Source organism: Actinia tenebrosa, unplaced genomic scaffold, assembly GCF_029948245.1.
Source record: "Actinia tenebrosa isolate PJP-AT-01 unplaced genomic scaffold, QUT_ActTen_1.0 PGA_scaffold12__29_contigs__length_12842862, whole genome shotgun sequence".
Taxonomy (NCBI): Eukaryota; Metazoa; Cnidaria; class Anthozoa; order Actiniaria; family Actiniidae; genus Actinia; species Actinia tenebrosa.
In genome coordinates this window covers 1,241,892-1,268,437 of record NW_028292572.1, presented here as the reverse complement: position 1 = coordinate 1,268,437, position 26,546 = coordinate 1,241,892, and the positions used below count along the sequence as shown (strand labels likewise).

Here is a 26,546-nt window from a genome sequence, read left to right as displayed (position 1 = left end):
TCTCGGGGGTATGGCAAAGTTGAATCGGTTTTTTTTTAAATTTTTATAGTTGGTTCGATCCCCACCGTATTCAGATTTTTTATTTTCATTTTTACAGCATATTATATCTTGAATTTGGCAGCGACATTTTTTTACAAAGACTGACTACTTAATTCCTAGCTTTTTGCTAAGATTCAGAATTATTATTTTTGTTTATATGGTACTGTGACTGCATGTCTACCCAATGAAGCTGGCATTTTCCAGTCCCCACACACAAATAAGTACCCAACCCCACTCAACAACAACAACAACGTGCTTTATTTGTACCACAGATTACAATAAGGAGAAAGTATAAACTAAATATAAGTATATTTACAGAAGAATGATAGGAGTTACCTAGAATAACTATAAGAGCTCATTTCTTTTCACGCCTCTTCAAGAAAAAGAGAGCGGTAAGTCTGCAATCATGAGCAACTTTTCTAAGTACCACCAACAGTGACCTCAGACTGATTTCTCTACGATGATAGAATACTTTAATTGCCCTATTTCACTATGACGTCACTGCTTGTTTATGTGGGGGATAGAATCGCCAAATCCAATAGAAAATTCAACAAAATTTGCTCCTAGCGAAACAGTTTAATCTAAAATGGCCTTGTTTTCAGATATTTGTGTTAATATGTACTAAAAAAATATTCTGAGCGTTTGCTGGCTATTCTACTTCTCTTCGTGGATTGATACGGGTTTTAGAACAATTTTCGGTGAGTTTGCGTTGATCTGACCCCCTCGGACGACCATGATCCTCTGCGTTTAAAAAATAGATTGTTTTGATGTGACGTTATAGTGAATAGAGCAATTCCATTACAATTTGTTTTAGTGAGAAATCGTCGAAAATTAAAATAAGTTTAAACTCAGTCACAATCAGTAAACTGCGCGCGCAGTGCTTATAGTTTAACATGCAGCAGTGTATAGGCGTAACATGCAGCAACTCGTCTAGCTTGCTGCATGTCCCTTATGGGCCACCGTAGTATGCAAGGTTTCAACAGCGTCCAACAAGGAAGTTTTAAATTTTCCCACAACAAATTAAGTGTCATGGTTGCTCCAGAAAATAATTTACCTACAATTAACATCTATCTAACCAAGTATTTGATAGGGTCATTGATAATGCCCAACACCTTCCTACTAAGTTGCTCTGAAACAACTGTGCTCATTTCAGAAAACAAATTGACTTCAGGAACGAAAAAGTTTGGGATGTTTCTTGTCCTTAAGCAATCATAAAGCATAACGAGTAGTTCCAGGAACCTCTCGGTTAGCTTTGCCTCGACCCAGTCTTCTTTTCTTGGTTGAAGTTGACTCTGCTGCAGGAAGACGTGCTCCAAATGTCTCGGCAGAAAAAAACTTGCAAAACCAACTTCGCTTTCACAAAGCACCTTAACCATCTGTAAACATCTTCGCTTCATGTCGTTGTCATCGTAACCACCGATTAATACCCGTCGTGCATTGAGAAACCTGATATCCCATACGTCTTGAGCACCCTTATCCGTTGGCATGGCAACCAAGTGTACTCCCTTGTCGACAATAGATTTCATTGTTGTTGGGTCAGGCCATGCGGGGGGAGTACATTTAAGCCAACTGGAGCAAAGTGGCCATAAAGAAGAACACTCAACTACAGGAATAAGATTAATGATGGTAGAAAAGGTTTCTCTGCTGGCGACAGTTGCACTGATTTCCCCAAAACTTACTTTTTTTTGCGTTGTCTCATATCTTTTACTTGATTCCCTTTTCATTATATTCTTACCAACTTGATACGCTTGAGAATTTAACTTACAACTTGGGAAAGTTTGTCGCCATGACGAAGGAAGATCTTCAAAACACCATTGAACAAGACCTTTAAACTTCCCACCAATGCTAATAGAGGAGAGGTACTGCGTGCCAGACGTTGAGTGGACGAGAAACGAGCTGAAGCATTTTTTGAATTCCATTGAACACGAGGTTGGAATTCGTATGCGCGCATAGCCTTGTGGGTCACCGAGCTCCTCGACTGTTATATCCACAGGGGAGAGTCTCTCGAGGATTAGGAAAACGTCGATCTCGTTGTAGGCTTTAATCTCATAATATGAAGCAGGGCTCATGCGTCTGAACCTTAAATCTGTGTTAACACTTTCGACGTAGTCGAGAATATCGTTGACTTTATGTTCTATTTGACTCATTACTTGATGGAAATTCCTTCGTCTTTGTTGAACTTTTGTGTTATAAAATTGTCTAAGCGCAGTGAGGAGATTCTCATTCTCGAGGCGTATTCCCAGTCGGGGAATGCTCACCCAGGTGCTATCAAGGATAACCTCTTTTCTCTGGGCAAGATCGGTGGATTGCCCTGCCATAGCGTTATGCGAGGATAATGACATCAGTGAAAGCCCTTGGTTGTCTCTGCCTACAGGAGCGGCCGTGATGCTGGAAAAGTCCTTTTCTTGGTAGCGTATTTTACACCTCGCTTTAACAGCATTCTTAGACTCATTTACACTTGTAACTTTGAAACATTTATACATTTTGGATCCTCAGGCCAAACCATATGCCTGGGTTCTTTTTAGTCTTGTCGCAGTGATTTCATCCCTTGATGGCAACCTAAACCGACTTAGCTACTTTGACAGACACCGAGATTTTTCATCTAAGCCACGTAGTTGAAAATCTAAACCCAAATCATGCAGTCAGTTCACTTCAACTGAAGCTGATAGTGAACGTGGGCACAATCAGTCTGCAAATCACCGACTACCATTAGAAACTAAAACAGAACTCTTTATCCATTCATTGTGGTGAAGAAAACTTTAATCCTCTTGTGTGTAAACCAACCAACCACGATCCTCGTCGTTCTTGATCGAATAACTGCGGTGAGCCTTTCAAGGTAAAATTAAACAATGGAGAGAAAAATTTGGTACTTTCAGTAATTGATTAATCCTGTAGTCTTAGTACTGATACTGTTTTCCTTTTCCTCAGGGGAAAAATGAATGCGAAGATTTTTTTTTTTGTTTTCCTTTTTACATTCCCGTCTTCTTATATGATTTAGTCTTAGATGAAGTGTAGAGTATCACGAACGCGACCAGTCTTATACTCGCTTGGCATCATATATTTTCAACAGGAAAACATACAAGCAAAACCTTGAGTAAAAACCATTTTCCTCTTTAGATGTAAACATCCAGATATTAAATGGCTAAAAAGTTAAATTCCTTCCAATCTTTAAGGTGATTACGTATAAGGCCCTTGGCGTCGTCCGGCTAGTCATGTATTTACAAATGCACTTCCCCCTTTGAAGTGTTTTTGCTTTGAGTTACAAATATCTCGATCAATGATCTAAATGTGCTATTGGTTTCTAGCAATGGCCATTAGTTCTAGTTCCGCGAGAGGAATAAATAACGACTATCTTTTTTCTAAATCAATCAAAATACAAGAAGTCTTGTCTTTAGACCTTTTTTTTTTTTTTTTTTTTTTTTTGTAAAAGCTTTTTCAAAAAGGGTTCTATCTTGTGCAACCGATGGTGAAACGCCAAATGAGCTAGAAAAACGGTAAATATAACGACGTATACTTGGCTGACAAATTCAGGCTAAAAACATGTCTTACTTACAGTAGCTAATACACCTTTTTCTGTACAAATACAAATTGTTTTGTTTGAATTTACGGTATTTTCTTTCAATTCCAATATACCTTATTAAGAAACTACAACAATTAACCATTGAATAAAGTATTGTTATTTTTTGGTTCTGACTCATAACAATATAAAACTATTCCTTAAACTATTTATAAAACTATATTATATTGGGTACTGATGATTCAATATCTATTCTATGAGAAATATATAAAATATCCAATGATTTTTGAAGCTGAATATCATGGTCAAATTAATACTGGATGCCGGAGCGAATCTAGGATTAATGTGAGGTTTGGAGTCACCAAGGCCAGAAGCACCTGGGGTGCACGTGGATGGGGGGTGGGGGTGGGGTTCGGTTCGGGTATAATCTTCCTATAGAAAATTTTGAAATAGATACTCTCAGGAATGTACGATTGTTCGTGATATAATAAGCATTTGTAACAAATATTTAGGGCGTACGGTCCATTAACCTCCTCTATATTCTTCACTGTGAAGCCAAAGGCGAGTCACGTGATCGACAAGCTAGTCCTTTCAGAATCACTTTTCATTTTAAGGTAAGCGAGACGTCTTTAAATTGCCGAACGGAAACATATGGGGTTGATGTAAATGGATTATTTTCATGTATATTCATACAATGATTAAGTGCTTACAAGTCGCGCAAAGCCAGACGACACATCAGTGCAGATGCGTCTTTCAATGAACCTTCTAGATAGCACTTGTTCCAATTTTTGTCGGACTTTTTTGTTTTCAAAGTGATTGGAATCTATGAAAACAGGTAACGATAGTGAGAAAATCCATCCAAGACGCAAAAAAAAAAAAAAAAAAAAAAAAAAAGTTAAGGGATGACAGTTGTGCTTGCTTGTGAGTAGCTTTGAGTAGACTTCAGTTGGACGTGCAGTGCGCAATTCTATCCAAAATGTGAGAGAACAAGTTAGTAATAGCACGCCATTCTTTTAAAGAGAAGTATCAGTTTGCTCCAAATCAAGAGCACTGAAAAATTTCTCTGGTTCCTCCAAGAGAATCTTAATCTGCATTTTGCAGCTTTCTGCTGTCGCTTTATCGAGTTCTTTCATCAAATTCAAGTCAAGATGAATAAAGTCATGAAGTTTTCTTTGCTCAATACAATCTTGTAAGTCATGGACAGCATCAAGGAACCTGGGAATGAACTTATCATCAGTCCAAAAACTAGGCTTAGGATATTTTTTGTACAAATTCAAAATAATGGTTTCCAAGTGGTACTGCCTCACACCTTTTTGCAACTGTGGCGAACTATGCAGAATAAGCTTAAGAATAGCAAGGCATTCATTCCTACATCCATTGTTGTCTTCCAAGAACTTCTTCATCTGTTCTAGAAAGGCAATTTGCCATTGGCAAGGAGATTTTGTTGGAGCTTGTCTTCCCACCAAATAAAATCCTTGTTCCATGCATTCGTGTTTCATGGCTTTTGTCGGCCAATGAGATTCTTCTGTTTGCCACATTTTGGCGCCAAAAGTCCACCTATCGCGGCAAGGAATCGTAGGAAAAACATGTACACTATAAACCTCTTGAGTCGGCGAACTCAGACTAAAGGTCACCGTGTTGTCACTCAAATGTTCATTGATTTTGATCATGAATTCATTCATCTGTGCATCGGCCGCTATTTCTTGTGTCATCAACCATTTTAGATGACCTAGTAATTTCTCAGAGAATATTCTTGAAGATACATACTTTTTTCCAGAATTACTTCGAATACAAAAATCATCCCAAACAGTCCTCTTGTCTGTAAGTTTCGGCACAGCAAAGCCCGCAGGGGATTTACCATCTTCAATAGCAAGTCCTAGCTCACTCGAGTCAAAGTTCTTCAAACACAACAACACTTCGAACACATCACTTGTCTTTCCTTGATAGAACTTTGATGACTCTAGAGGGTCGAAATCGAGTACTGGGTCTCTGTCTGGTAGTTTAACTAGAATAGGATCTAGTAATGACTTCATAACACGAAATATTGTCTCTTCAGTGGTGGGATGACTCTTCGAATTCGTCTTCCAAAACGAATCCAGTGATGACTTTAAGGCTGCATGGTCTGACATCATTTTCTTCTTTGACTGTCTCGGGTCCAAGGTGGACTAACTATAAAAGCGAAAGATTGGTATAATTAGTAATATTAATGTGAAACAAATAAGTGAAACCTCAAACCATGAATCAGCCCATCCTGTATTATTAGTTGTAGCCAATGGTTTAGTGTTATTCGCCATACGAACGAAAGAAAACATCGTTAAAGACTTCCATTAAGAACAAACGACCTCAAACTGTACAATAGTACTAATCCCAAAAACAAGCGAGAAACTCAAACAAACAATAATACTATTACCTTAAGCGAGAACGACGCTGCAATAATTTGGAAGGGACTCAGCCATGAGCGTTATGATATCCATATCGTCATATATAATGTCAAATTTATGCCCAATAACAATGGACGGTCTTCTGTGAAGTCAGACCATCATTTGCATATTCGTTTGGTTTTGAATATCTTGGAAAAAGAAACTAAATAATAAATTAAACATTTTTCCCGCAGTAAAACCTTTGAATAACCAAAATAAATGAAGAGGAAAAATAAGACTGTAATTTAGGAAGACTTACTTTGTGAGTTCATGATTCGATTTATTGAAAATATGGTTTTAATGATTTCTTTTCGATTGATGTCATTGAAGAAGAAGTCGTTCGGTGGATAATTTATTTTCCCCGATGGTGAATGGAGCGAAGAGGCGTTTAAAGTCTTAATTTAATATTCTTTATTTTGTCTGACATCTGACGTGTTTCCTTTGTTTTCATTGTTTTCATATCCCACCTGATGCAACTTTATTTTTCTATCCATAAAAAGTAGACAATGACTGTAGAAAGCATAAAATTCAGCACTCGAAATAAATATCAATCAATTCGTAATCCTAAAATCACCTGTCATTATATTTGCCAAACGTCTCGCCTCGTTACCATGTGTTACCATGGATACACTGTTAATGTGAAAAGCCTCTTAAAAAGGACGCGCGGCGGCTTCCGGTATCTTAAGAAACCTGACCGGAAGTGCAACGAAGTCTGCCTACGAGAAAAAAGGTTGAAGAGGAAGTACAAGTTTTATCGACGCTATGCATGTTTTGTTTTGGTCACTGCATGGTTCCCCCCTCCCTCTAAATAAAAGGGTGAGAATGCCCATTTACTCCCAACCCATTCTCAGGATTTACTCTTTACAGTCCCCCCCTCCAACCCCGGAACACGGTCGTAGTCACTGTATACTTGTAGAAATTTTAGACTCTTCTTTTAGCATTTTTAAAGTTAAAGCAAGTTTCTTCTGGATCCTTTTCAAGTGTAGTTTATCATTTATTTGGGATACTAAAATTGTTTTTACAGCTAGTTTATCACTTTATTGTAAATTATTTTTTTAAGGGTCCCCCCCTAGATATTCCAAAGTAAGTTTCATGGCCTGAGCGAGCCTGCGCATGCACCGTGAGGAGGCAAAGCGCATCAGCCGAGCGAGATACTTTGAGTTCAATCCAATCAATCCGTTGGTTCCATTAGAAAAAAACTCCACTTCTCATTTTGAGAGCTAGTGTTTAGGCCGCGTTAAAGAGGATTCCCTTGCTACTTAGTTTCAAGTTATTTATTGTACAAAACCGTTCCATGGCTAAAACCGAGAACCAGGACTGTCTTTAAAGGGTTGCCTTGCCCATACTGCTTCGTATAGGCAGTTGGGTTCAATAAACAAGATGCACTCGGGTCCAGCTTGGGTACAAACCCACCCTGTGGACCAATTTGGTTTTGGCGACGTAACCTTACTCACTTCCATGTGAACCATGTGTCATTCTCTTGAGGATATTATTCTTTGCTTGCTGTTTTATATATCAGAAGCATCTATTAATGCGCCTCCTCAAAAGGGAAAGGCAGAGAAAGAAAAATTACTCAAGGGAATGACTCGTGGTTTGAAATGGAAAATAATTATTTCCAGACTTAACCGAACTATATCATAACCTATTCAGTTAAATACTTCAGGAAATATAGAATATTCTAATCTTTACCGAGAATGATTTGTCAAGATATCGATCAAGCCTGACGTTCCTCGTGGTATGCGTCAACAAAACCAGATAAACAAGTTTTTTTTGTTTCAAGGAGGCAAATCCGAAACAGTCTAAGCTCCGAGCCTTTCGCTTTACTGATGCTGAAGACCAACAGTTACACAGGTATTGGGAAAGAGAAATTCAACTTCAGTAGAACAGAATATAAACATTCTATCATAATTTCTTTCCCTTTTGTGGCTGCCAAAAAATATTTCCCCCGCGTACGATTCTGTTGACCATTCAGTTCTACTACTGACTCAATAGGGTCTAATTCACCTCAAGTGTTCCAACTCATGACTTTCCTGATTTTCTTTTTTTCTTTTGTTTTTGGTGGTCTAGATTCTTCTTCATATCCTTCGTCCATACTGTCCATACTATGAACATCTGGTGAAAGAACCATCAATGGATTAAGACAACATAAAAAAAAACTAAAAGAATATGTTAAGCGGCCACCTATTAAGCGACCACTTATTAAGCGACCACCTATTAATCGACCACCTATTAACTAGACAGTCTCTATAAAGCGACCACCTATTAATCGACCACCTATTAATGGACCAGCCTCTAATAAGCCAGCCTCTATTAAGCGACCACCTAATAATGGACCAGCCTCTATTAAGCGACCACCTATTAAGCGATCATTTGTCGTTTAAACAACAACTTACGTACTTTTATTTTTTGAAGATTTCTTTTTTACGGATCTTCTGAATCTTGCTGCTTTGAATGGAAGAAAAAGTAGAAAAAAACTTTATTGCATAAGTGGTATTTAAACTTCCCCACTCTTCCGATTATCGTAGCACTACAGGATTTTGATGATGAACAAGTTACAGTGTAAATGGCTCCAATGACGTAGCGAGGTGGACGAAAGGGGGGATATAAAAGAAAAAGTAAAATATTAGGTATTAGATTCGACGAAAAAAGTTTAAATGCTCAGATTTCCTCATAAAGATCGAGTAAATAAAAATGTTTGTTTCTGTTTTGTTTTTTATTTCTGGGTGCCCCCCTTCCCCCTCTGTTCCTGTGACCTCGCTTTGCCCCTGAATTCTCCACGATACCATTAAGACTGCATTCGGATTACCTTTCGCCTAGTGCTCATTTGCATTTTTGGCGCGAAAAGTCAGGTGCTTGCGAATGTAAGGCCTAGAGCAAACGTCGAACTTTCCATGCACCGAACTCATTAAAAACAATGGATATCAGGTGATAATGAGGCGGCAATCTTTGATGTAATTAAGTTCGGTGCATGGAAAGTCCGACGTTGGCCCTAGGCCTAAGACAAATCCAAGGAGGATCAACTAGAGGTATTGGACATACCGATTTGGTCCCGTAGAGATCCTTGTACTTGTGATACACGATTAGGTTTATCGTTAGCTATGGCGGGTAGCATTTGCCCTCCTGATATACTCGCTGGTGGCTGCTTGTCTTTCTGCTTGCGAAAATCACTTTCAGAATCACTAAAACGAAATATAATGTCACTAAAACATCATGATATGCTTTTGACCTTCACTGATGTCTACACTATATCTTTATTTTTATTTTATGTTTTAAATATATATTATGATTATCATGTAATGATTATTAAATATATACATGCGAGTTAATGATTATGATAGTGGAAATTGATATACATTCATAAATTATAAATCATTTACCAGTATATAATGTTAGTTACATAAAACTTCTCACTTTGTGGCCATGTTTAACCATGTTCTCACATGAGCACCCGCTGACCCGTGCGCGAAATTTCCCGCCAAAACTGGCAACAAGTGACTGTAAACACTGAGTATATTCCTTCTCATGGAGGCAAAGATTAAAAATGACCACGAAGAGAGAACGTCCCGTTTAAACGACGCTCACAGTTGCCTGAAATCTGTTCCGTCGGTATATCCTGAGGCGCCTTTACCCGATCCTGATCGGTGCTCCTCGGGGATCGACAGTGAACGATTCATTTGTTTAGACCTAGAACTGTTAAAGCACCCACACCAATTAGCAAAATACATGCTGCATCTATTAGTTGAATCCTCAAGCATGATGAAAGATAATAATATATGATGAGCTCATAATCAATACTCCAGTTTTAAGTTCTCCGTTGCTCGATCTCGATTTTGTGTAAAATATTCACGTGTTCCAGTCAAGGTCCGTGGAATATCAAAGTGTTTGTATTGTTGAAGCAGTATATTGTTTGCTTTACCATTGAATATTTAGACACTGATTTGAGGCTAAGCCTGAACAAGTGAGTCTGTAATCAAGGAACACAGTAATTTAAAACTCGTTCTATAGCGCTCAATACAAACCTAGATGACGAGGGCTTGAATAAAGATTCTGGTTTCTTTTTTCTTGCCCAAAAGCTAGTGACGTCTGAGGAATCAGAATTACCCTCTCTACTCTTTGCAGACCATGTTGTACGCTGGGATTTGGTGGGTGACATGACTAACTGTCTGTTTGGGGTTGACTGTTGCATCATGGGAAGAGTCTGCTGCTTGACTGGGACAGCGGTTTGTTGTTTTACCTTAGTAATTTTTAGTGGAGCGAGAGTTGATTCCGTCGAAGGAGATACTGGTTTAAATTCGAATGATCGGGCTGTGGAAGGGTTATAGCCGACGTCTAGTCGTAAACGTTCGGGGACTTTCCGTGGCTTGATCGGTGCTAGGACGGAAGCGGTTGCTGGAGGCTTTAAAAACGGTGCGTGTATGTTTTCCTTTAACAGAAAAACAAAGATAAATGGACTAATCAATGTAGAGGCACGGCTTATATTCACTGATCGAATTGACATTAATTGTGTTGTGATTTACAGAAGGAGCAAACAGGAAAACCCGGAGAAAAACCGTCAAAGGGAGAGCCAAAAAAACTCCGACCACTACCCACTTGCGATGCCCCCCCTAAAGTGCATATGAGGTGAACGCATCACCACTAATCAACATGGCTTCCTAAATAGGTATTCAATCGGATCGGGGAAAGACGGTTCATAACTGATGCGCAGTAACCCAGTAAAAATGCGAGTTACGAGTCCCAGCTTACCTCGAAACTAAACCTCGGTAGTGGAGGCGGAGGCTTGACTGACTGATTCTCAACGTTGTTATTGTCATCTTCTGTAGGAAGGGGAGAGGAGCCTGGAATGGGTGTGAGGACCATTTGAGGGGGGTATCTGAATTCGTCATCACTGCTGTACCCTGTACTGTCTCCGTCACTGAGATTTCCGTTCATATTTGAATGAACTGTAGCTAAAACAAAACAAACCTTTTAACACTGGCCACTTATTACGCCTTTTGGTTTTGGTTTAGTTTTAATAGATCAGTGTGTTATGCCCTAATGTCAACCGCTAATATTGCTCACATAATATATCTAAATACAGTGGTAATGTTATGACTATAATATGAATGGAAATATGAAATGTGCCTTACTAAGCCACGGTGAAGTTGATGGTGATTTGCAGTCACTTGTGCTACTTTTACGTAAATCATGCAGTAGAGATGAGACGCGTCCTACGTGAGTGATTAAACATGCAGTTAGTACGTCTACAAGGTACACTACATACGCTACTACCACTACACGTTAGTGCTAGGGCCCTGTGGTAAGTCATGCAGTAGAGATGAGATGCGTCCTTTGGTACGTCTACAAGGTACACTACATACGCTACTACCCACTACACGTTAGTGCTAGGGCCCTGTGGTAAGTCATGCAGTGGAGATGAGATGCGTCCTACGTGAGTGATTGAACATTTATTATCAAGTGTAATGATGTTAATATCATAATAAAACACATCACATTTGGTGATTATACAATTACTAGTACGCGCAATTCAGTTAAAGGTACCACGAATAACACGTGTGCAGGTGTAGAGCAAAATTTGTATACACTTATTTCAATAAAGTTAGTCACCAAAAATCTAGAAAGCTGAGATCACTGAGCATCATGGGAAACTTTTCATATCAAAAAAGCAAATATATACAAAGCTTTTTTAATGCAAACTGCAGCTGGATGATGCTCAGACGAGGTGAGACAGTAACCGGTAAGAGATTCGCAAGTCCATGAACAGTTATCAAGCCGTTGAACGTGTAAAATGAATCTACCCATAACCCTGGTCGGCCTCAGCTTTATAGCTTTTCAGTCGACTAACTTTATTGAAATAAGTGTATAACTGTTAAAACTCACGGTACGAACGTGCCGTGCCGTGACCGACCGTGATGTTGCTGCGTATTTCCTTGGCTGAACAACAAATTTGCGCACTGCGATTGGTTCAATGGAAATTGCGGTGCCGTTTGCCGTGCCGCTTCACAGTATATGAAATCCACTCTAAATATAATTACCGTTATCATGGTCTCTATGAAATGATAAAATGCTTGAGATACGACGCGCGCTTTAATTGGCTAGCTACCACGTGAACTCTTGTCAGAAGACATAGGCATACTCGCACATCAGTAGCCTCGTGTTTTGGGGTTGCTTCCCTCTTGCCGCAGTCTAAAGCTCCCGCCGCGTTTATATCACAGTACGTTTTATATGCACGAAAATAAAAGACGAAAATAAAAGACGAAAATCATCAAAAGCGTGTCGTAAATCATGTAACTACAACTGTCGTGAACCGAGTATAATCGTAAGAACGGTTAAAAAACAAGAGAATGCCATGAATTGAGTGCGTGCCAATATAAATATATACCTTAATATGATCATGTTCTATACAAGTATAACGTACAATAAGACGTTAACCACTGACCAAGAGAATGCCATGAATTGAGTGCGTGCCAATATAAATATATACCTTAATATGATCATGCTCTATACAAGTATAACGTACAATAAGACGTTAACCACTGACCAAGAGAATGCCAAGAATTGCACGCGTGCCAATATAAATATATACCTTAATATGATTATGTTCTATGCAAGTATAACGTACAATAAGACGTTAACCACTGACCAAAAGAATACCATGAATTGCTCGCGTGCCAATATTTAACAATTATTCACCGAAGGCGAAGTGAATATCGGGGAACAATAACCGAAACGAAGTTGAGGTATTATTCCCGATATTCACTGAGCCAGAGGTGAATAATTCATTTTAGTATAAATACATAGGTGATTCTTTCAAAAAAAGAAAAACAAGATAAAAGACACATTTAAAATTAGGAACAACAACAAAGCGGCTGGCCCCCATTTTGGATTATCGCTGGAGGTGATTATCGTGTGATAATCTGAGTTTCTCGACCAATCAGCGCGCGAGATTTTCAATAATCACCTGTGTATTTATACTAAAAAGATATACCTTAATATGATCATGTTCTATACAAGTATAACGTACATTAAGACGTCAACAACTGACCAAGAGAATACCGTGAATGGCGCGCGTGCCGATATTGATATATACCTACGATATTCATGGTCTAACGAGTATAACGCACGACAATAAAACAAATACCTTTCTCTTCGTCTTTCTCAGAATTGTTATTCACTTCTACGAGCACTTCTACTGCCTCAACAGTCTTACAAAGAATCTCTCGTACTTCATTATCTTCAGCATCAGCGTTCTTCCCAACAGCGTGGTCCTGTTTTGTATTGGCGCTCATTCCATTCGGTAATCCCTTTACACCACCTATTATCCTACTGGGTGATGAGTCGATGTGAATCTCTGGTGGTGTGCTAGCCTTCACTATTTCTGATGTGAAGGAGAAAGAATTATAAGAACATTCAATTGGATTTATTAATATCCATAGATCTTCACTAGAACACATGCATATTGCTATCAAAATCGCCGCTAATGCTGAGCGATCGATAATTAGTAATTGGGGTGCCGCTGTGGAATGCGTACGCATCAGCGGTAGGGGTTTAACAAATGTCAGCAAGTGTCACAACATGGAATACGAGCCTCCACTTACGAAAATATACTTGGTTAAAAGCGCGATATATTTACTAATGCGTCTACACTCAAGGATCAAATGCGCAACGAAAAAAAAACTATTTGAAGGAAAACGTTTGAAAACGACGAAGTTAATTTTTGTGCAAATGGATGAAAGCGATGAAAGCTAGTTCAATACTGCCATTGTGGCAATGAAAAACAGTAATTTTTATTTGCATTTTTGGAGATTTTTTAGTAAGCGCAAGAAGCAGATCAAAAGATGACAAACTCAAATTTTCGAATGAAAAAAAATTTGTCTTGCTTGTAAATGATAGCAACAACGAAACCGCTCGTATCGATAAAACGTTTTTCCTTTCTCTGCGGGAAAGCGACGACTAAAAGCTAATGAAAATATAACTCGAGAACTGAGGACTGATAAGGTTGGTCTTCTGCAGAAGGCAATTAAATGGTACGTTACGCGTCGATGATCATGACGATAATTACCTTAAGTCAGGATATTAATAATGTTCAGAGTTGTAATTAGTTTCCAAAGTAATTATTAGTAATTATTTTCCAAATCATTTGCAACGAAGGTGAAGCCAGTTTGATTATCTCTTGTGAAAATCTACTCTCGGGTGATAACGGTAATTAAGGCCCGTTGTGGTTAGGGTATAGTCAAGTAGACAACAAACACATCACGTGATCAGATATCTATCATTCGGCCTTCTAATACTAGCAATGATAAATCGTTTTAAAAGCTAGAGGTAACTTTCCATCATATTAATCACCGTGTTTGACATGATACGTCTGAATCGAGCAGGTGTTTACATTCAGTCAGATGCTCTAATGATATTCACTATGGATAGAGGAAATAGAATGCTCTCTCAGCTCTTATGACTGGTAATATATATACTGTGTTTTTGTTCTCGACAGAAACAGTTAAAATAACCAAAAACCGACACTTATAAATAACATAACAAACACCATATCAATTTAATAAAACTGAAGTATCGAAAACTGAAGAAAAAATCGTGGAGGAAGCAAACGAGGGAGTGAAATCCCCTGAAAAAATATTCAAGCAGTTTGTAGAAACGTAACTTTTCTGAAAATTCTTCGTAATGATCATTTGTGCACGATCTTTATCGAACTGTTGATACTCTGTTTCATGGTTTTTGAACGCTATATTCAAGTGTTTTAAAACCTGTCTTATATAATATTCAGTAATGTAATAAAAATACTGTTCTTTGTAATCACTCGACTACTATAATACACTTTACAGAACAACACCATCTTTACCTTAAAACAGTCCGCTTTACGCTTGAAGCTTATCTTGATAATCAAAAGAGACTAAAATGGGCTGGTTTTTTTTGGTCAGGTCAAATTGTACCATGTCGTATTACGAATAGAAATGTAAATAAATCATACCAAAATTGCAGTTGACATGGTAACGACGTCTACTTTTAATTTATCTGAATTAGTGATGTAGCTAGAAAAATCCTAGATAATTATTCAAAGGTTTTTGTTCAATTCTGGTTTTGTTTGCTGGATTCCCAAATAGGACTAACATTAACTCGTTCTTTCAGATCTCAATGAAGAATTAATTCACGGCCCGCGCTGTAATTAATTCCCATGGTTTTGTGGTTTTTCAACGGTTCAAGCGAAAAGGTTTTCAGATAAATGACAAATAGATTAAAAAAACTATTTACAAGAAAAAGAAAACAACTAAGATACGAGAAATGTTTGAACGAAACAGGAGGGGAAATATTAATAAGAGAGAGATCTGACAGCACTATTATTTCCCTAAATAAACATAATAATACAAAAAATTTTTAATGAAACTACAAAAAAGTTAATTGCAGACAAATATCTGTAAGAAACAAGAGCAGATAGAAGAAATGCAAAATGTTTTTGCAATAACAGGTTCTAGTCATAACATTTTCAGAAAATATAAAATGATTAGCAAAATTTCTGATATTATCTGTGAAATTGGAAGCTAATGAATTTTTTACGATAATTAATTATTGGATATTTTCCGACAATACCATATGTTGATTTAGAAATGAAATCGAAAGACATTTTTTCGCTTTTTGTCTCGGCTGAAGGTAACTGACAAAGTTGTGTCATGTTGTTTATGCAAATAGTAAAGCGCAGAAGACAAGATGAGTGTTATTCTAGTGCAGTAGTTTCTTATACACCTATTTCAGAAATCGTTGTCGCACCAAAAGCCTCAATCAACAAGCCAAGACCGCAGAGAACGCCGGTACTTTTAGCTGTAAGTAGTTTTTTCATGGTGCATTTTCATTTATTGACTTCACAAATTGCTCCAAGCAAGGCTGTTTGAGATGATAATTAGTGTAGAGCTATAGCCACTTGCATGAACCATGAATAAATCAATTATAATTAAAAGTACCGACGTTCTCTGGAGCCTTGGCTTGTTACCCGAGGCTCTTGGTGCGACAACGATTTTCGAAATAGGTGTATATACGGACTATTATTCATGGCCCCAACTCCCCTTAGTAACCGTTGCTATGTCACATAAGCAAATTATCTAGAATATCTCATAATAATCTCAGACTCTGATAGCGGAAAATTGATTATAAATTGTTTCAATTCTTTAGTGTCCGGTGAAAATAAAATAAAATAGCGTCGTAATCCTTGTAGTACTCTTTAAAACAGATAGGGTAGTTGTTTGTGGGACAAGATTTTAATTCCACTGGGAACACTGCTGCAACAGTGATTGGTTCACTATTGGCCGAGTAGGAACCATGGATAGTCAATAAAGGACCCGCATTATTTGTACAGGGATATAACATCGGTAGTGTATCAGGTTTGAGGGAGGGAGGAAGGAAGGAAGGAAGGAAGGAAGGGAGAAAGATTTAACATTACTCCACATTCCATTTTTGAGGTATTCTTACCTGTACATTCTGGCATTTCAGTATTTAAAGGGTTATCGGGATCATGATTGAATATCAAGTTACCGCATACTTTATGTCCTTTTTGCTGTGCATACATAAGAGGTGAGATACCATTCTTGTCCACACAGTCTTTGTCTGCGCCTGCGCGTAGTAATGCTACAGCACAATGCGCATTCCCAGTAGCCGCTGCCCAGTGTAAAGGAGTCCTGTGAAAGAAAACACGAGAACTGACAATCCGCAAGATTTTATAATGGTTTACCCCCTTTCCTCAATCTGCCCCATTCCGCTCCTCCTCTCTCATTCTGCTCCTCCTCTCCCATTCTGCCCTTTCTCTGCCCAATTCTGCTTTTCCTCTGCCCCATTCCGCTCCACCTCCCATTCTTCCCTTCCTCTGCCCAATTCTGCTCCTCCTGCCACATTCTGTTCCTCCTCTGCCCCATTTTGCTCCTCTTCTGCGCCATTCTGCTCCTCTGCGCCATTCTGCTCTTCCCCTGCCCCATTCTGCTTCTCCCTGTCCCATTCTGCTCCTCCTCTGCCCCATTCTGCTGCTTACCTGTTTTCACCGTCACCAAGCCCTATATTGGCAAACTTCTCGCGGATCAATTCTTGTAACGCATCCAGATGTCCGGCGGCTGCGGCAAAATGAAGGGGAGTCTTTCCGGAGAAATCTTTGCCATTCAACAGGTGCTGACCAGGAATGGTATTCAAGATAGTCCGACAACACTCTACACTCCCGTTCTGAAAAAAAAAACACCAAATAGTTTGCTTTTACTGTTAATAACTAGCGGTTACTAACTGGGAATGCGTTGGTGTGTTAAGTGAATACAGCAAGCAAGAAGTAAGAAGAACTATTAAACACTGTATAAAGTAGAGGACTTATTATGACTGCGCGGAGATACGGATTTATCTTCGAGTGTTGAGGTGATATCTTACGAGTGAGCGCAGTGGGTATGGGAGTAAGCAAAATTATCACGTGGGGAGGGGTGGAATTGTAACCCCACCCCCACCCCCTGATCAGCCTCTGTCGCTTTGAAAGTGAATTCTGAAAAATTGAAGTCGCTACTCGTGGTCATTATCTTTGATTTCTAGAAAAATATACAGAAAACAAACTGAGTCTTCTTATTTTATTAAAGATAGTATTAATACACTGATTTACTGTTATTAGGGCGTTTTTTTTGTTGTTGTTTCTTTGTTGTTTTTCTTTGTACAAAATGCACTACCATAGATACCTCGATTCATATAGTGTCTTCAAAGCATTCCATGACTTTGCATAACAAAATGAAGGGCGTTGTGATCAGCAATCCAGTAATCTCTCCAACATTGCTCACATACAAATATGCAGTAAAATAGCTAACATTTATTTGAATATCATTGAGTAATACATCTTTTTTCTATATGAATATATATTTAAAAATTTCCATGAAAAATATCCCAAAAAAATTACAATGCTTTGAAAAAAAATAGTCCTTCATTGCTTGCCTTATCGCCATGTCTGTTTCTTAATTCTCTTTTGGCCAAGTTTGATTTCAAAGAATTACTTCTTTTTTCTTAAAAGTTTTGATTTCTTCTTTCTAGGATTTTTTCTTGCTCAATTTTTCTTTTCAGTTGTAAAAACATAGCCCATCATTTCTTGGTTTATCAATATGTCTTTTCGTAATTCTTGCTCGACTGAGCCGCGCACCTTCAGAATAACTTCTTTTCCAACAGTTTTTGATTTCTCTTAATTCTTGTAAGATTTTTTCATGTTCCTTTCGTGTTAGGGAGGAAGGAATACTTCTGGCTTTTGAGTTCGCTGTTGAGCTATCGTTAAGACTCCAAGTGTTATCTACGAAATCTCCCGATTTCATTCGCTCCTTCTCCTCGTCTTTTTGGGATTGATTGATGACAATAAACTCGGAAGAATGCGAAAGGCAGAGCATAGATGGACCGCAACCCATGGTGATAGCACCTCCTTGTACGAATAGTACCAATATATAGGTCTAATATATATTTTTAGTTGCTACTGGCGATAGATAAATATTTTCTAATCAGAGGAGCCGCGTGTTTGAATAACCAAGGAAACAAATAGTCATTAATAGTCAGAAAGAATATCTTTATGGCTTGATGATATATTTAACAGTATCACAATTGTTACCGAAAGCAAATTTATTTATTTATTTTATTTATTTTATTTACATTCATATTTTAACAGGAAGCTTCTTCACTTATAAATGTGATTTTCAAGAAGGTCCTGATAAATAAGATATTTTTACAATAATATGTAAAAAGGGAATTTGGAGGTTGAATATCGAAACCAGCTCGTTACTGAAAAGTCAACATCATTATTACTAGTATGTAAAAATGAAAAAGATGAAAAATTAAAATTATTTAGGTTTACAGGTTTAAAAGAAATTCGATTTAAAATGGCTAATCTTAGAACACTGTTTAAGTTTACCACTCAGATTGTTCCATTCTTTCATTGTTAATCCATGTGAAATGTGAGATAAGAATTTATAATTACCAAGGTTACAATTAATAACTAATATACTAAAAGAGGTGGGGTGGATTAAGAACGGAAGGAAGGATATCTTTATGGCTTGATGATATATTTTAGCGAGGCCTAAGCAATTATGATTTTCATAGAGAAGAGAACATTTTTGTAATTACCAAGGTTACAATTAATATCTAATATACCAAAAGAGGCGGGGCAGATTCAGAAAGGAGGATGGATATCTTTATCAACATGAAGCGTAGGATAATTAATTTGGAAAGGTCAAAGCAATTAATTTTTTTATAAATAAGATAACAGTTTTAAGTTTCAGAGCTGCTGACAATTAGCATTTTATCGGAACCAAATTAGACAAGAGGGATTAGAATTGTGATTTGGGGCATTTTTAGTATGTTGATGGTGTTTGGCAGTGGAAATAAGCACAGCAACCTATCAAGATTTTGAAGGAGTGGTTACAAAGTGTGACGTCACGTTGCCATGACTTCCATCTCTCACCTGGGCAGCCCAGTGCAGTGGCGTCTTGCCTTCGTTGTCACGAGCAATGACTTCAGCACCATTCTCCACTAATATCTTGACAAGGTCGGCTCTACCATGAAAAGCAGCCCAGTGAAGTGCAGTCATACCCTAATGAAATATTATTTAATACAGTTTTAATCTTAAAATATAATTTGACAGAAAATCCATATGGTTCCGACTCTGACAATAGCGAACCAGTGGAATTAAAATTTCGTCCCACCACAGGGAGCCCAATTTAGATTAAAATTAATGGTGATAAAAATCGTCAAAATTCAACAATTAATTATTTTTTAAATTCGAGGTCAAGATAATGTCCTCCGTAATACGAAAGAGTAAAAAAAAAAAAGATAAAAAATGCACTAGAACATTTTTTTCGCGCGCGCCTTTGTCGCTCTTAAGAGTATATATATGCATAAGGCTCCCTGTGTTCCCACAAACAATTACCGACTGGTAGCTTGTGGGACACAGCCACGGTATCTAAGGGAACCACCAATCTTCAATCATTCTTAAAAGGACGGGCACAATCATACAATTTACCATCGGGATAAAGTAGGTTTTCATAGACGTCAATCAAAGCGCTTCCATGACACTCCTGTTAGACACGCGCTTTGGAAAGGTTTGTTTTCTCCAATGCAATAGAAACATGTCATGGAACCTCAGAAAAGAAAGAACATTGACGTCCACCAAAACTATATTTTGATGTGACGACGATTCTGCCCAAGTGACAGACAGCAAGTGTTTTTCTCACAACTGTTGCGCGCAACATGACGAATTGTTTCGTGTAAATCGACCGTACGATTTGCTTACAACTGTAAATGGTAGCTGAAACTTGACCAATCTCGTACCCAGAGCCTGCGTTTCTTCTGGCCTGCGGCGAAGAACGAGGGCTCTGGCATAATCCATTTTTTGGCGCATGCGCAATTTTCGGAAAGTGAGATATAAACGGTCAAAATAAGCAAAGTAAAAATTAAATCGAAGTAAAAATCAAAGTAAAAATCATAGAAGAAATTAAAAATCGGGGGATTTTTGGCGTGCGCTGTTATACCGGAAGTCCAAGAAATCCTCGTTCTTCAACGCAGGCCAGAAGAAACGCAGGCTCTGGGTACGAGATTGAAACTTGACAGTTGTGAATCGTGTAAGTCGGTTTTGATGAAATGCTTTGATAAGATGTGGGATTGCGCCGCAACAAGCCACTAACAGAGAGTTGCTACGCTACTGGGAAGGGAAAAAAACCTGATGCAATGCATGGTGGGATACCTACAGGGGAGAACTGCGCACTGACAGCGCAAGGCGCATCAAGATCAAACCAACCTAACGCAAAGAGATTGTGAAAGACAGAATATACGAAAAAATATGCACAAAAATATCATAAAAAATCGATGCGCAACGGATCCATTGGGCAGAGCGTGGAGATTTACGGACTGTTTCATGTTCTGCATTACTTGATAAATCCTTATGGGGGAATTTTTCCCTTGTGCGCCTGCTTTTCTGTTTGCCGATATCAACAATGAAAGCTGCCAAAGCGAGGAATATGTCTGTAAAAAAAAAGACAACACAAATTTCTAAAGCCACAGTGACGTCGTACCTCGCAGTCTGCTGCATTAATAGACTCCTGAGAAAGATGTTGAAGTAGAATTTCGACAGTTCTGCAATATATATTTAAAAAAAACAACAATTCCTTAATGAAACAGAATAGCGATTTTTTTATTGTTGCCGCCAACCATAAACTCATAACATGGTATAACTACAGAGGAAGGTTTCGTTAATCAAAGCAGAGATATTAGTTGGTCCTCTCTTGTGCTTCGAGGGTTTTTTCCCAGGTTCTCGGTCTTCCTTACTCTGCAAAACCTAACACGTTAAACTCGAACGGGAATTTCACTGGATAAATACAGACAGTCCACAATTACAGTTACTTACTTTTCATTGCTGTAGTAAGTAGCAGCATGCAGAGGAACCCTGCCACAGTTATCCACAATAGTTTGGTCAGCCCCAATAGCTAACAGGTAGTAAACACCATCATACCAGCCCTGTAGATAGAAACAATATTTCTCACTAGGAATTATTCACCATCTTTCCTCATTAAGACTTTTCAGTTAACAAGAAATTGCCCACTTTAAATATTAGTATAAACCCCTATATAGCACCTTAATTTGGAGGACATAACGGATTTCCAATAGACACCAGAACACGAGCATTATGATGCATTGCTATAAAAAATGTTTTGATAAGAATAGTCCCCTTCACAGTTCCCTGCGCCATCTTGAAAGGTGGCCGTGCCTTTGCATCGAAGCGAGACGAACGGTGAACTTGTAATGATAGAGACATGCGAATAATTGTCTAAGGTGTTAAAAAAGATCTCTAGCATTGCATGCTCACCGTTCGTCTTGCTTCGATGCAAAGGCACGGCTAACTTTCAAGATGGCGCAGGGAACTGTGAAGGAGAATATTCATACGATCGATTGTTCTCCTCTAAAACTGTCTTCTCAATTTTACTGAATTTGCGTTTTTCAGTTTCGTGGCCCGTCAAGTTGGATGCGCACGCAACCTTGAGAAAACAGTCTATTCTCAGGAGATTGACATTGTTTTTTTTTTTCGTCCTCCAAATTGAGCTGCTTCGATGTCACATGTGAGTGTCTATTAGCTGTTCCGAGGTTGAGGGAAAAACTGGGTCGAGTTGGCATTGCAGTGCATTGTGGGACTGTTTAAGGAGACAAAATAGACGCCATCTTGGAAATAAAGGGAGACCAATCACTCACCTGATAAGCAGCTAATGCTAAAGCAGTCCTACCAAGGTTATCTTTAGCATCAAGACACGCACCAGAAGTGGCCAAAAACTGCACTAACTCTAGATTACCAGTACTGACAGCAACAAACAGGGGGGTCATACCTTCACTATTTACACATTCTATCAACTCTGCAAAAAAAGATGGGATACAGTAATAATCAATAATAATAATCAATAATAATAATAATAATGATGATGATGATAATGGTGATGATGATAATAATAATTGATTGATTGAAGACTTTTATTTAATGAGTGTGACACGTGACAGTAATATTGTTAACTGATTAACTTGTGGCCCTCGAGTTTTTTTGTTGTTGTTGTTTTTGTTTTGTTTTTAGCACTGGAAGATGGTCGTCACCAGCGTCTTCAGTGGATCTCTTACGTCCGCCTTATACAGGGTTATATAGTGAAGACAGACGGGGCCTAAGGTTTTAAGTCCTTGTCCGAGAAGACTTAAATAATAATAATAAAAGAAAAACAAATCGGCATAGAAATGGAAAAACAATTTGAAACGAAATGAAAATGAAAAAAGGAATGGAAACAGAAATAAGAATTTGGAGAGAAAAAGAAAAAAAGTGGGGGAAATCAGAATAGAAATAAAAATGGAAAAAGAAATGGAAATGGAAAAAGAAATGGAAATGGAAAAAGAAATGGAAATGGAAAAAGAATTTAAAAAATAGAGTTAATTTCTTCACAAACAAACATATTTTGCTAAATATAACTAGGAAAAAATCATGATCATGATTAACTCCCTGGAATCAAGTAGTGCTTCTAATATTACCTATAATTTTTTTTTTTACTTATTAAGACTTTTATTTTGTAAATAAGGATATTAAAAATTGAGATGATATTTTGTTTTTGATAAGGAGAATAATAGCCTCAGGCATATTGCACAGTCAGTAGTTTCTAGAATATGTGAGTGAATCCATGCCTCTTAGGGATCATTGATCATTTATTGAAAGGGGACCAGCATCTCAACTTATTCCACAAATCCAGGAGTAATATCTACTAATTATGATTTTTTAATTTATTGTTTAACCATCATTGAGACCGTGGAAACCCTTTATTGAGATTGGTCAAATCCATTTAATATTCTGTGAACCCAGGAAAATAAATCTTATTAATTGTATTTCTTTCTTGGCTAATATCAACTGGGAAATATCAATTGGCTAATATCAATTGGTCAAATCCATTTAATATTCTGTGAACCCAGGAAAATAAATCTTATTAATTGTATTTCTTTCTTGGCTAATATCAACTGGGAAATATCAATTGGCTAATATCAATTGGTCAAATCCATTTAATATTCTGTGAACCCAGGAAAATAAATCTTATTAATTGTATTTCTTTCTTGGCTAATATCAACTGGGAAATATCAATTGGCTAATATCAATTGGTCAAATCCATTTAATATTCTGTAAACCCAGGAAAATAAATCTTATTAATTGTATTTCTTTCTTGGCTAATATCAACTGGGAAATATCAATTGGCTAATATCAATTGGTCAAATCCATTTAATATTCTGTGAACCCAGGAAAATAAATCTTATTAATTGTATTTCTTTCTTGGCTAATATCAACTGGGAAAGAAATTTTGACCATACAAATTGGCAAAAAAAAACCTGTTTTTTTACATAGCAATTATTGTAATTTGGATACAGAATGCTGAAAAATGGGACCATTGTTCAAAATAATCCCTCTTAATCAATGTTTTTGTTATTTTCTCCAATAATAAAATTCATTCTACTGAGAGTGGACCACCAATTTATTATTGCTAATTATAGGAATCCCAATCCTTTAGTCTATCAATTAAGAGTGGTTTAACACAGCCATGTTGTTGTGCAGGTGTTTAATTTTTGTATGACAAAAGATTAAGATTCCACTTTTGATCTGTATGTCAAGTAGCTTCTATTCTAAGCCTAGCTTTGACTAATGGTTTCGACTCTAAACTTGACCCTGCAATGCCGCTTCCAACATGTTTGAAAATGACATACAAATGACTTCCCATGACTTCCCCGCCGTTTGAACCAATCGAAAACCATGATGTTGTATCTCATGATCATATCGATATTCATCACACAGTTAGTGCTTTTAACTTACATATCCACAAGAGAAAAAGAGAAAATTGTATTCCCCTGCAACATGGTTGATTGAAATTACTCTGACCACATAGACTTAAGGAGCTGGGAGGCTATAGCCCCCCCCCCTCTCTATATATTTTCCAATCTGAGCCCACCCCCCCCCCCCCCAATTTTTAGGGTGGTCTGCAGTCCTTGCTATATAGATCCCATTCACCCCATCTCCCTAAGCCATTTTCCCTACCCTTAAATTAACATGGTTATAATCAAAAATCACAATAAAGATTTCATACTTTTATCTCTTTTCAATTCCTCCTTTAGAGCAGTGATGTCCCCAGTATGCACCAGTTCATGAATAATAGATGTCATTAGTTCTTGTGTTTGTTCAATGTGTTCATATCCAGCAACACCTAAAAGAAGAGAAATGATACATCAATAGTTGGATTATAGGGGGAGGAGTAGGGACTAAATTTCTCATCCACCCCTCCCCCCTACAAATAATGAGTGATCACATATGACCATTCATTTTTGTCACTGTGTGGCAATTAGAGAACATGATGCTTCATTGTCTAGCTTGGGGATACAATGATTTTTTTTGTGCATCATGCCTCATATAGCTAAGCTAAGCTAGGCTAGGCTAGAATGCATCATATTTATCATGCTCAGAAAAAGCTTACAATTAAGAATTAATGAAGCCCAATGGTATATTACCACTCGTTTAATTTATATTTTTGTCAAGCGTGATTTACTATTTTTGATAGTCATAGTTGATCTATGAACTGTGCATCTGACCCCTTTCTCCCAAAATGCCCTCTCACCCCCCCCCCCCCCCCCCAAGTCTTAGCACTTCTTTGGTGTTAAACCAAGTTGCACAAAGCATGTACACTCATTTTCTATTCCTTACCAGGATCAAAGAATAAATGTTTTCATAGCTATGGTAAGCCACTACTTTAAACGATATGTTGGTCTTAGAAAGAGCATAACAAGAAAATTAAGTTCTGATTAACGTAATTAAGCAGCACCATCAGGGATGAAAGGGTTTATTATTTTAGTGCGAAAACATTTGGATATTGTATGGGTACTAACGAGCAAGAAATTAGAAGGAAAATAGAATATGGCATACTAAAAGGAATCAAAAGGATATTTAGCCCCCTTTGCAAATGTTCTTTGTGTTGGTCCTTGCCTGCAAAGGTCTGCCTAAGGCATATTGAAAAAAGTGTGTAATGTGACTATATCAGGCTGTTAGAAGAAAAATATTGGGGATATGGGATAATGGTCACTCAATAATAAGACCATATATATTATTCAAAACATCCTCACTTTTTTCTTAATAAAATTTCGTTGCTAAAGTGAAATAAATTGGATGAACCCAAAACACATAATAATATATCCGGCAGGTCACGTGGCGGCTATCATACCGTGGAGTTTTGACGTATAAAGCGAGTATATTTGTTCATATACATTAACACTCTTTGCATACTGCTGTACATTATTACTTATATATTTGAATTTTTTGTTATAAGCAGATTAAATAGCAGTTGATGGTGTCTGACTGATTGATGATAAATAATTTAGTGAGAAGGAGGAAAAAGAAATAAAGACAAAGAAAAATAACAGCTGTACTTGGTTCACTTTTCGAGCAATAACGAAAAACCAAAACAAAAGATAAGTAAAAAGAAAATAAAAATCAGACGACTACCAATATATTAAAGATGTTCTTAAAGAATCATGCTCCCCGAAGCTAACTTATTATCAGTAATCTATTTTAATACGAATGAGGAAAAGTTTAATACAAAAATAAGCGATAACATTTCAAACGCTGTCGCGTTCGTTTCAGCGCTTTTTCGTACATTTATTTTCTTTAAATGTTGAAGGAATAAACATATAAACAGCGGAAAATAAAACGAAGCACGTTCTTTTAATCATATTCATTGGGCCAAGGCATCATAGACATCATACTGAGTGTTCTTATCTCTACATAAAAGAAACAGGACAAATGGAAGTAAATGCGAAGCGAAAAGACCTGAACTCACTCGTTATCCTCTTGGCATAATCTAAGACCCCATCACACAGCCGACAGACTACTTTTGGCTTTTATATATTCACTGACAAATTTCAAGGTCGATTACCGATGATAAAACTTTGAGGAATTAAGTAAATACAAAAGCAATGTGGGATGTTCGTCGCTTCAAAAGCAATGACACAAAAACATATCAAGGTCTATCGCCTAG

At 37.5% G+C, this 26,546-nt stretch overlaps 3 protein-coding genes across 7 annotated transcripts in view; all 3 read right to left on the bottom strand.

The window, feature by feature from the left end:
• Positions 1-274: 274 nt before the first annotated feature.
• LOC116291308 (protein mab-21-like 2) lies at positions 275-3,175 on the bottom strand. Its single transcript, XM_031698474.2, has one exon. The coding sequence runs from the start codon at positions 2,520-2,522 to the stop codon at positions 1,107-1,109; it is 1,416 nt and encodes a 471-aa protein (XP_031554334.1). The 5' UTR covers positions 2,523-3,175; the 3' UTR covers positions 275-1,106.
• Positions 3,176-4,213: 1,038 nt separating this feature from the next.
• Positions 4,214-6,081, bottom strand: LOC116291291 (cyclic GMP-AMP synthase-like receptor 1). Its single transcript, XM_031698454.2, has 2 exons — positions 5,967-6,081; positions 4,214-5,725 (listed from the first exon to the last, which is right to left on the bottom strand). The coding sequence occupies exon 2, from the start codon at positions 5,686-5,688 to the stop codon at positions 4,570-4,572; it is 1,119 nt and encodes a 372-aa protein (XP_031554314.1). The 5' UTR covers positions 5,689-5,725; positions 5,967-6,081; the 3' UTR covers positions 4,214-4,569.
• Positions 6,082-6,949: 868 nt separating this feature from the next.
• Positions 6,950-26,546, bottom strand: part of LOC116291287 (uncharacterized) — a 28,442-nt gene continuing 8,845 nt past the window's right edge. For 2 of the 5 annotated variants that reach the window (XM_031698447.2, XM_031698445.2), the window contains 15 exons: positions 24,609-24,725; positions 22,207-22,364; positions 21,368-21,477; positions 21,036-21,096; positions 19,430-19,558; positions 17,000-17,184; positions 16,447-16,652; positions 13,115-13,351; positions 11,103-11,183; positions 10,720-10,922; positions 9,996-10,399; positions 9,559-9,666; positions 9,016-9,155; positions 8,374-8,421; positions 6,950-8,088 (listed from right to left, as the gene is read on the bottom strand). In XM_031698447.2, the coding sequence (XP_031554307.2) occupies positions 7,982-8,088; positions 8,374-8,421; positions 9,016-9,155; positions 9,559-9,666; positions 9,996-10,399; positions 10,720-10,922; positions 11,103-11,183; positions 13,115-13,351; positions 16,447-16,652; positions 17,000-17,184; positions 19,430-19,558; positions 21,036-21,096; positions 21,368-21,477; positions 22,207-22,364; positions 24,609-24,725 (2,294 nt within the window). In that variant the 3' untranslated portion in view covers positions 6,950-7,981. The remainder of the gene's footprint in view (positions 8,089-8,373; positions 8,422-9,015; positions 9,156-9,558; positions 9,667-9,995; positions 10,400-10,719; positions 10,923-11,102; positions 11,184-13,114; positions 13,352-16,446; positions 16,653-16,999; positions 17,185-19,429; positions 19,559-21,035; positions 21,097-21,367; positions 21,478-22,206; positions 22,365-24,608; positions 24,726-26,546) is intronic. The other 3 variants (XM_031698446.2, XM_031698450.2, XM_031698449.2) reach the window with 3 other exon arrangements.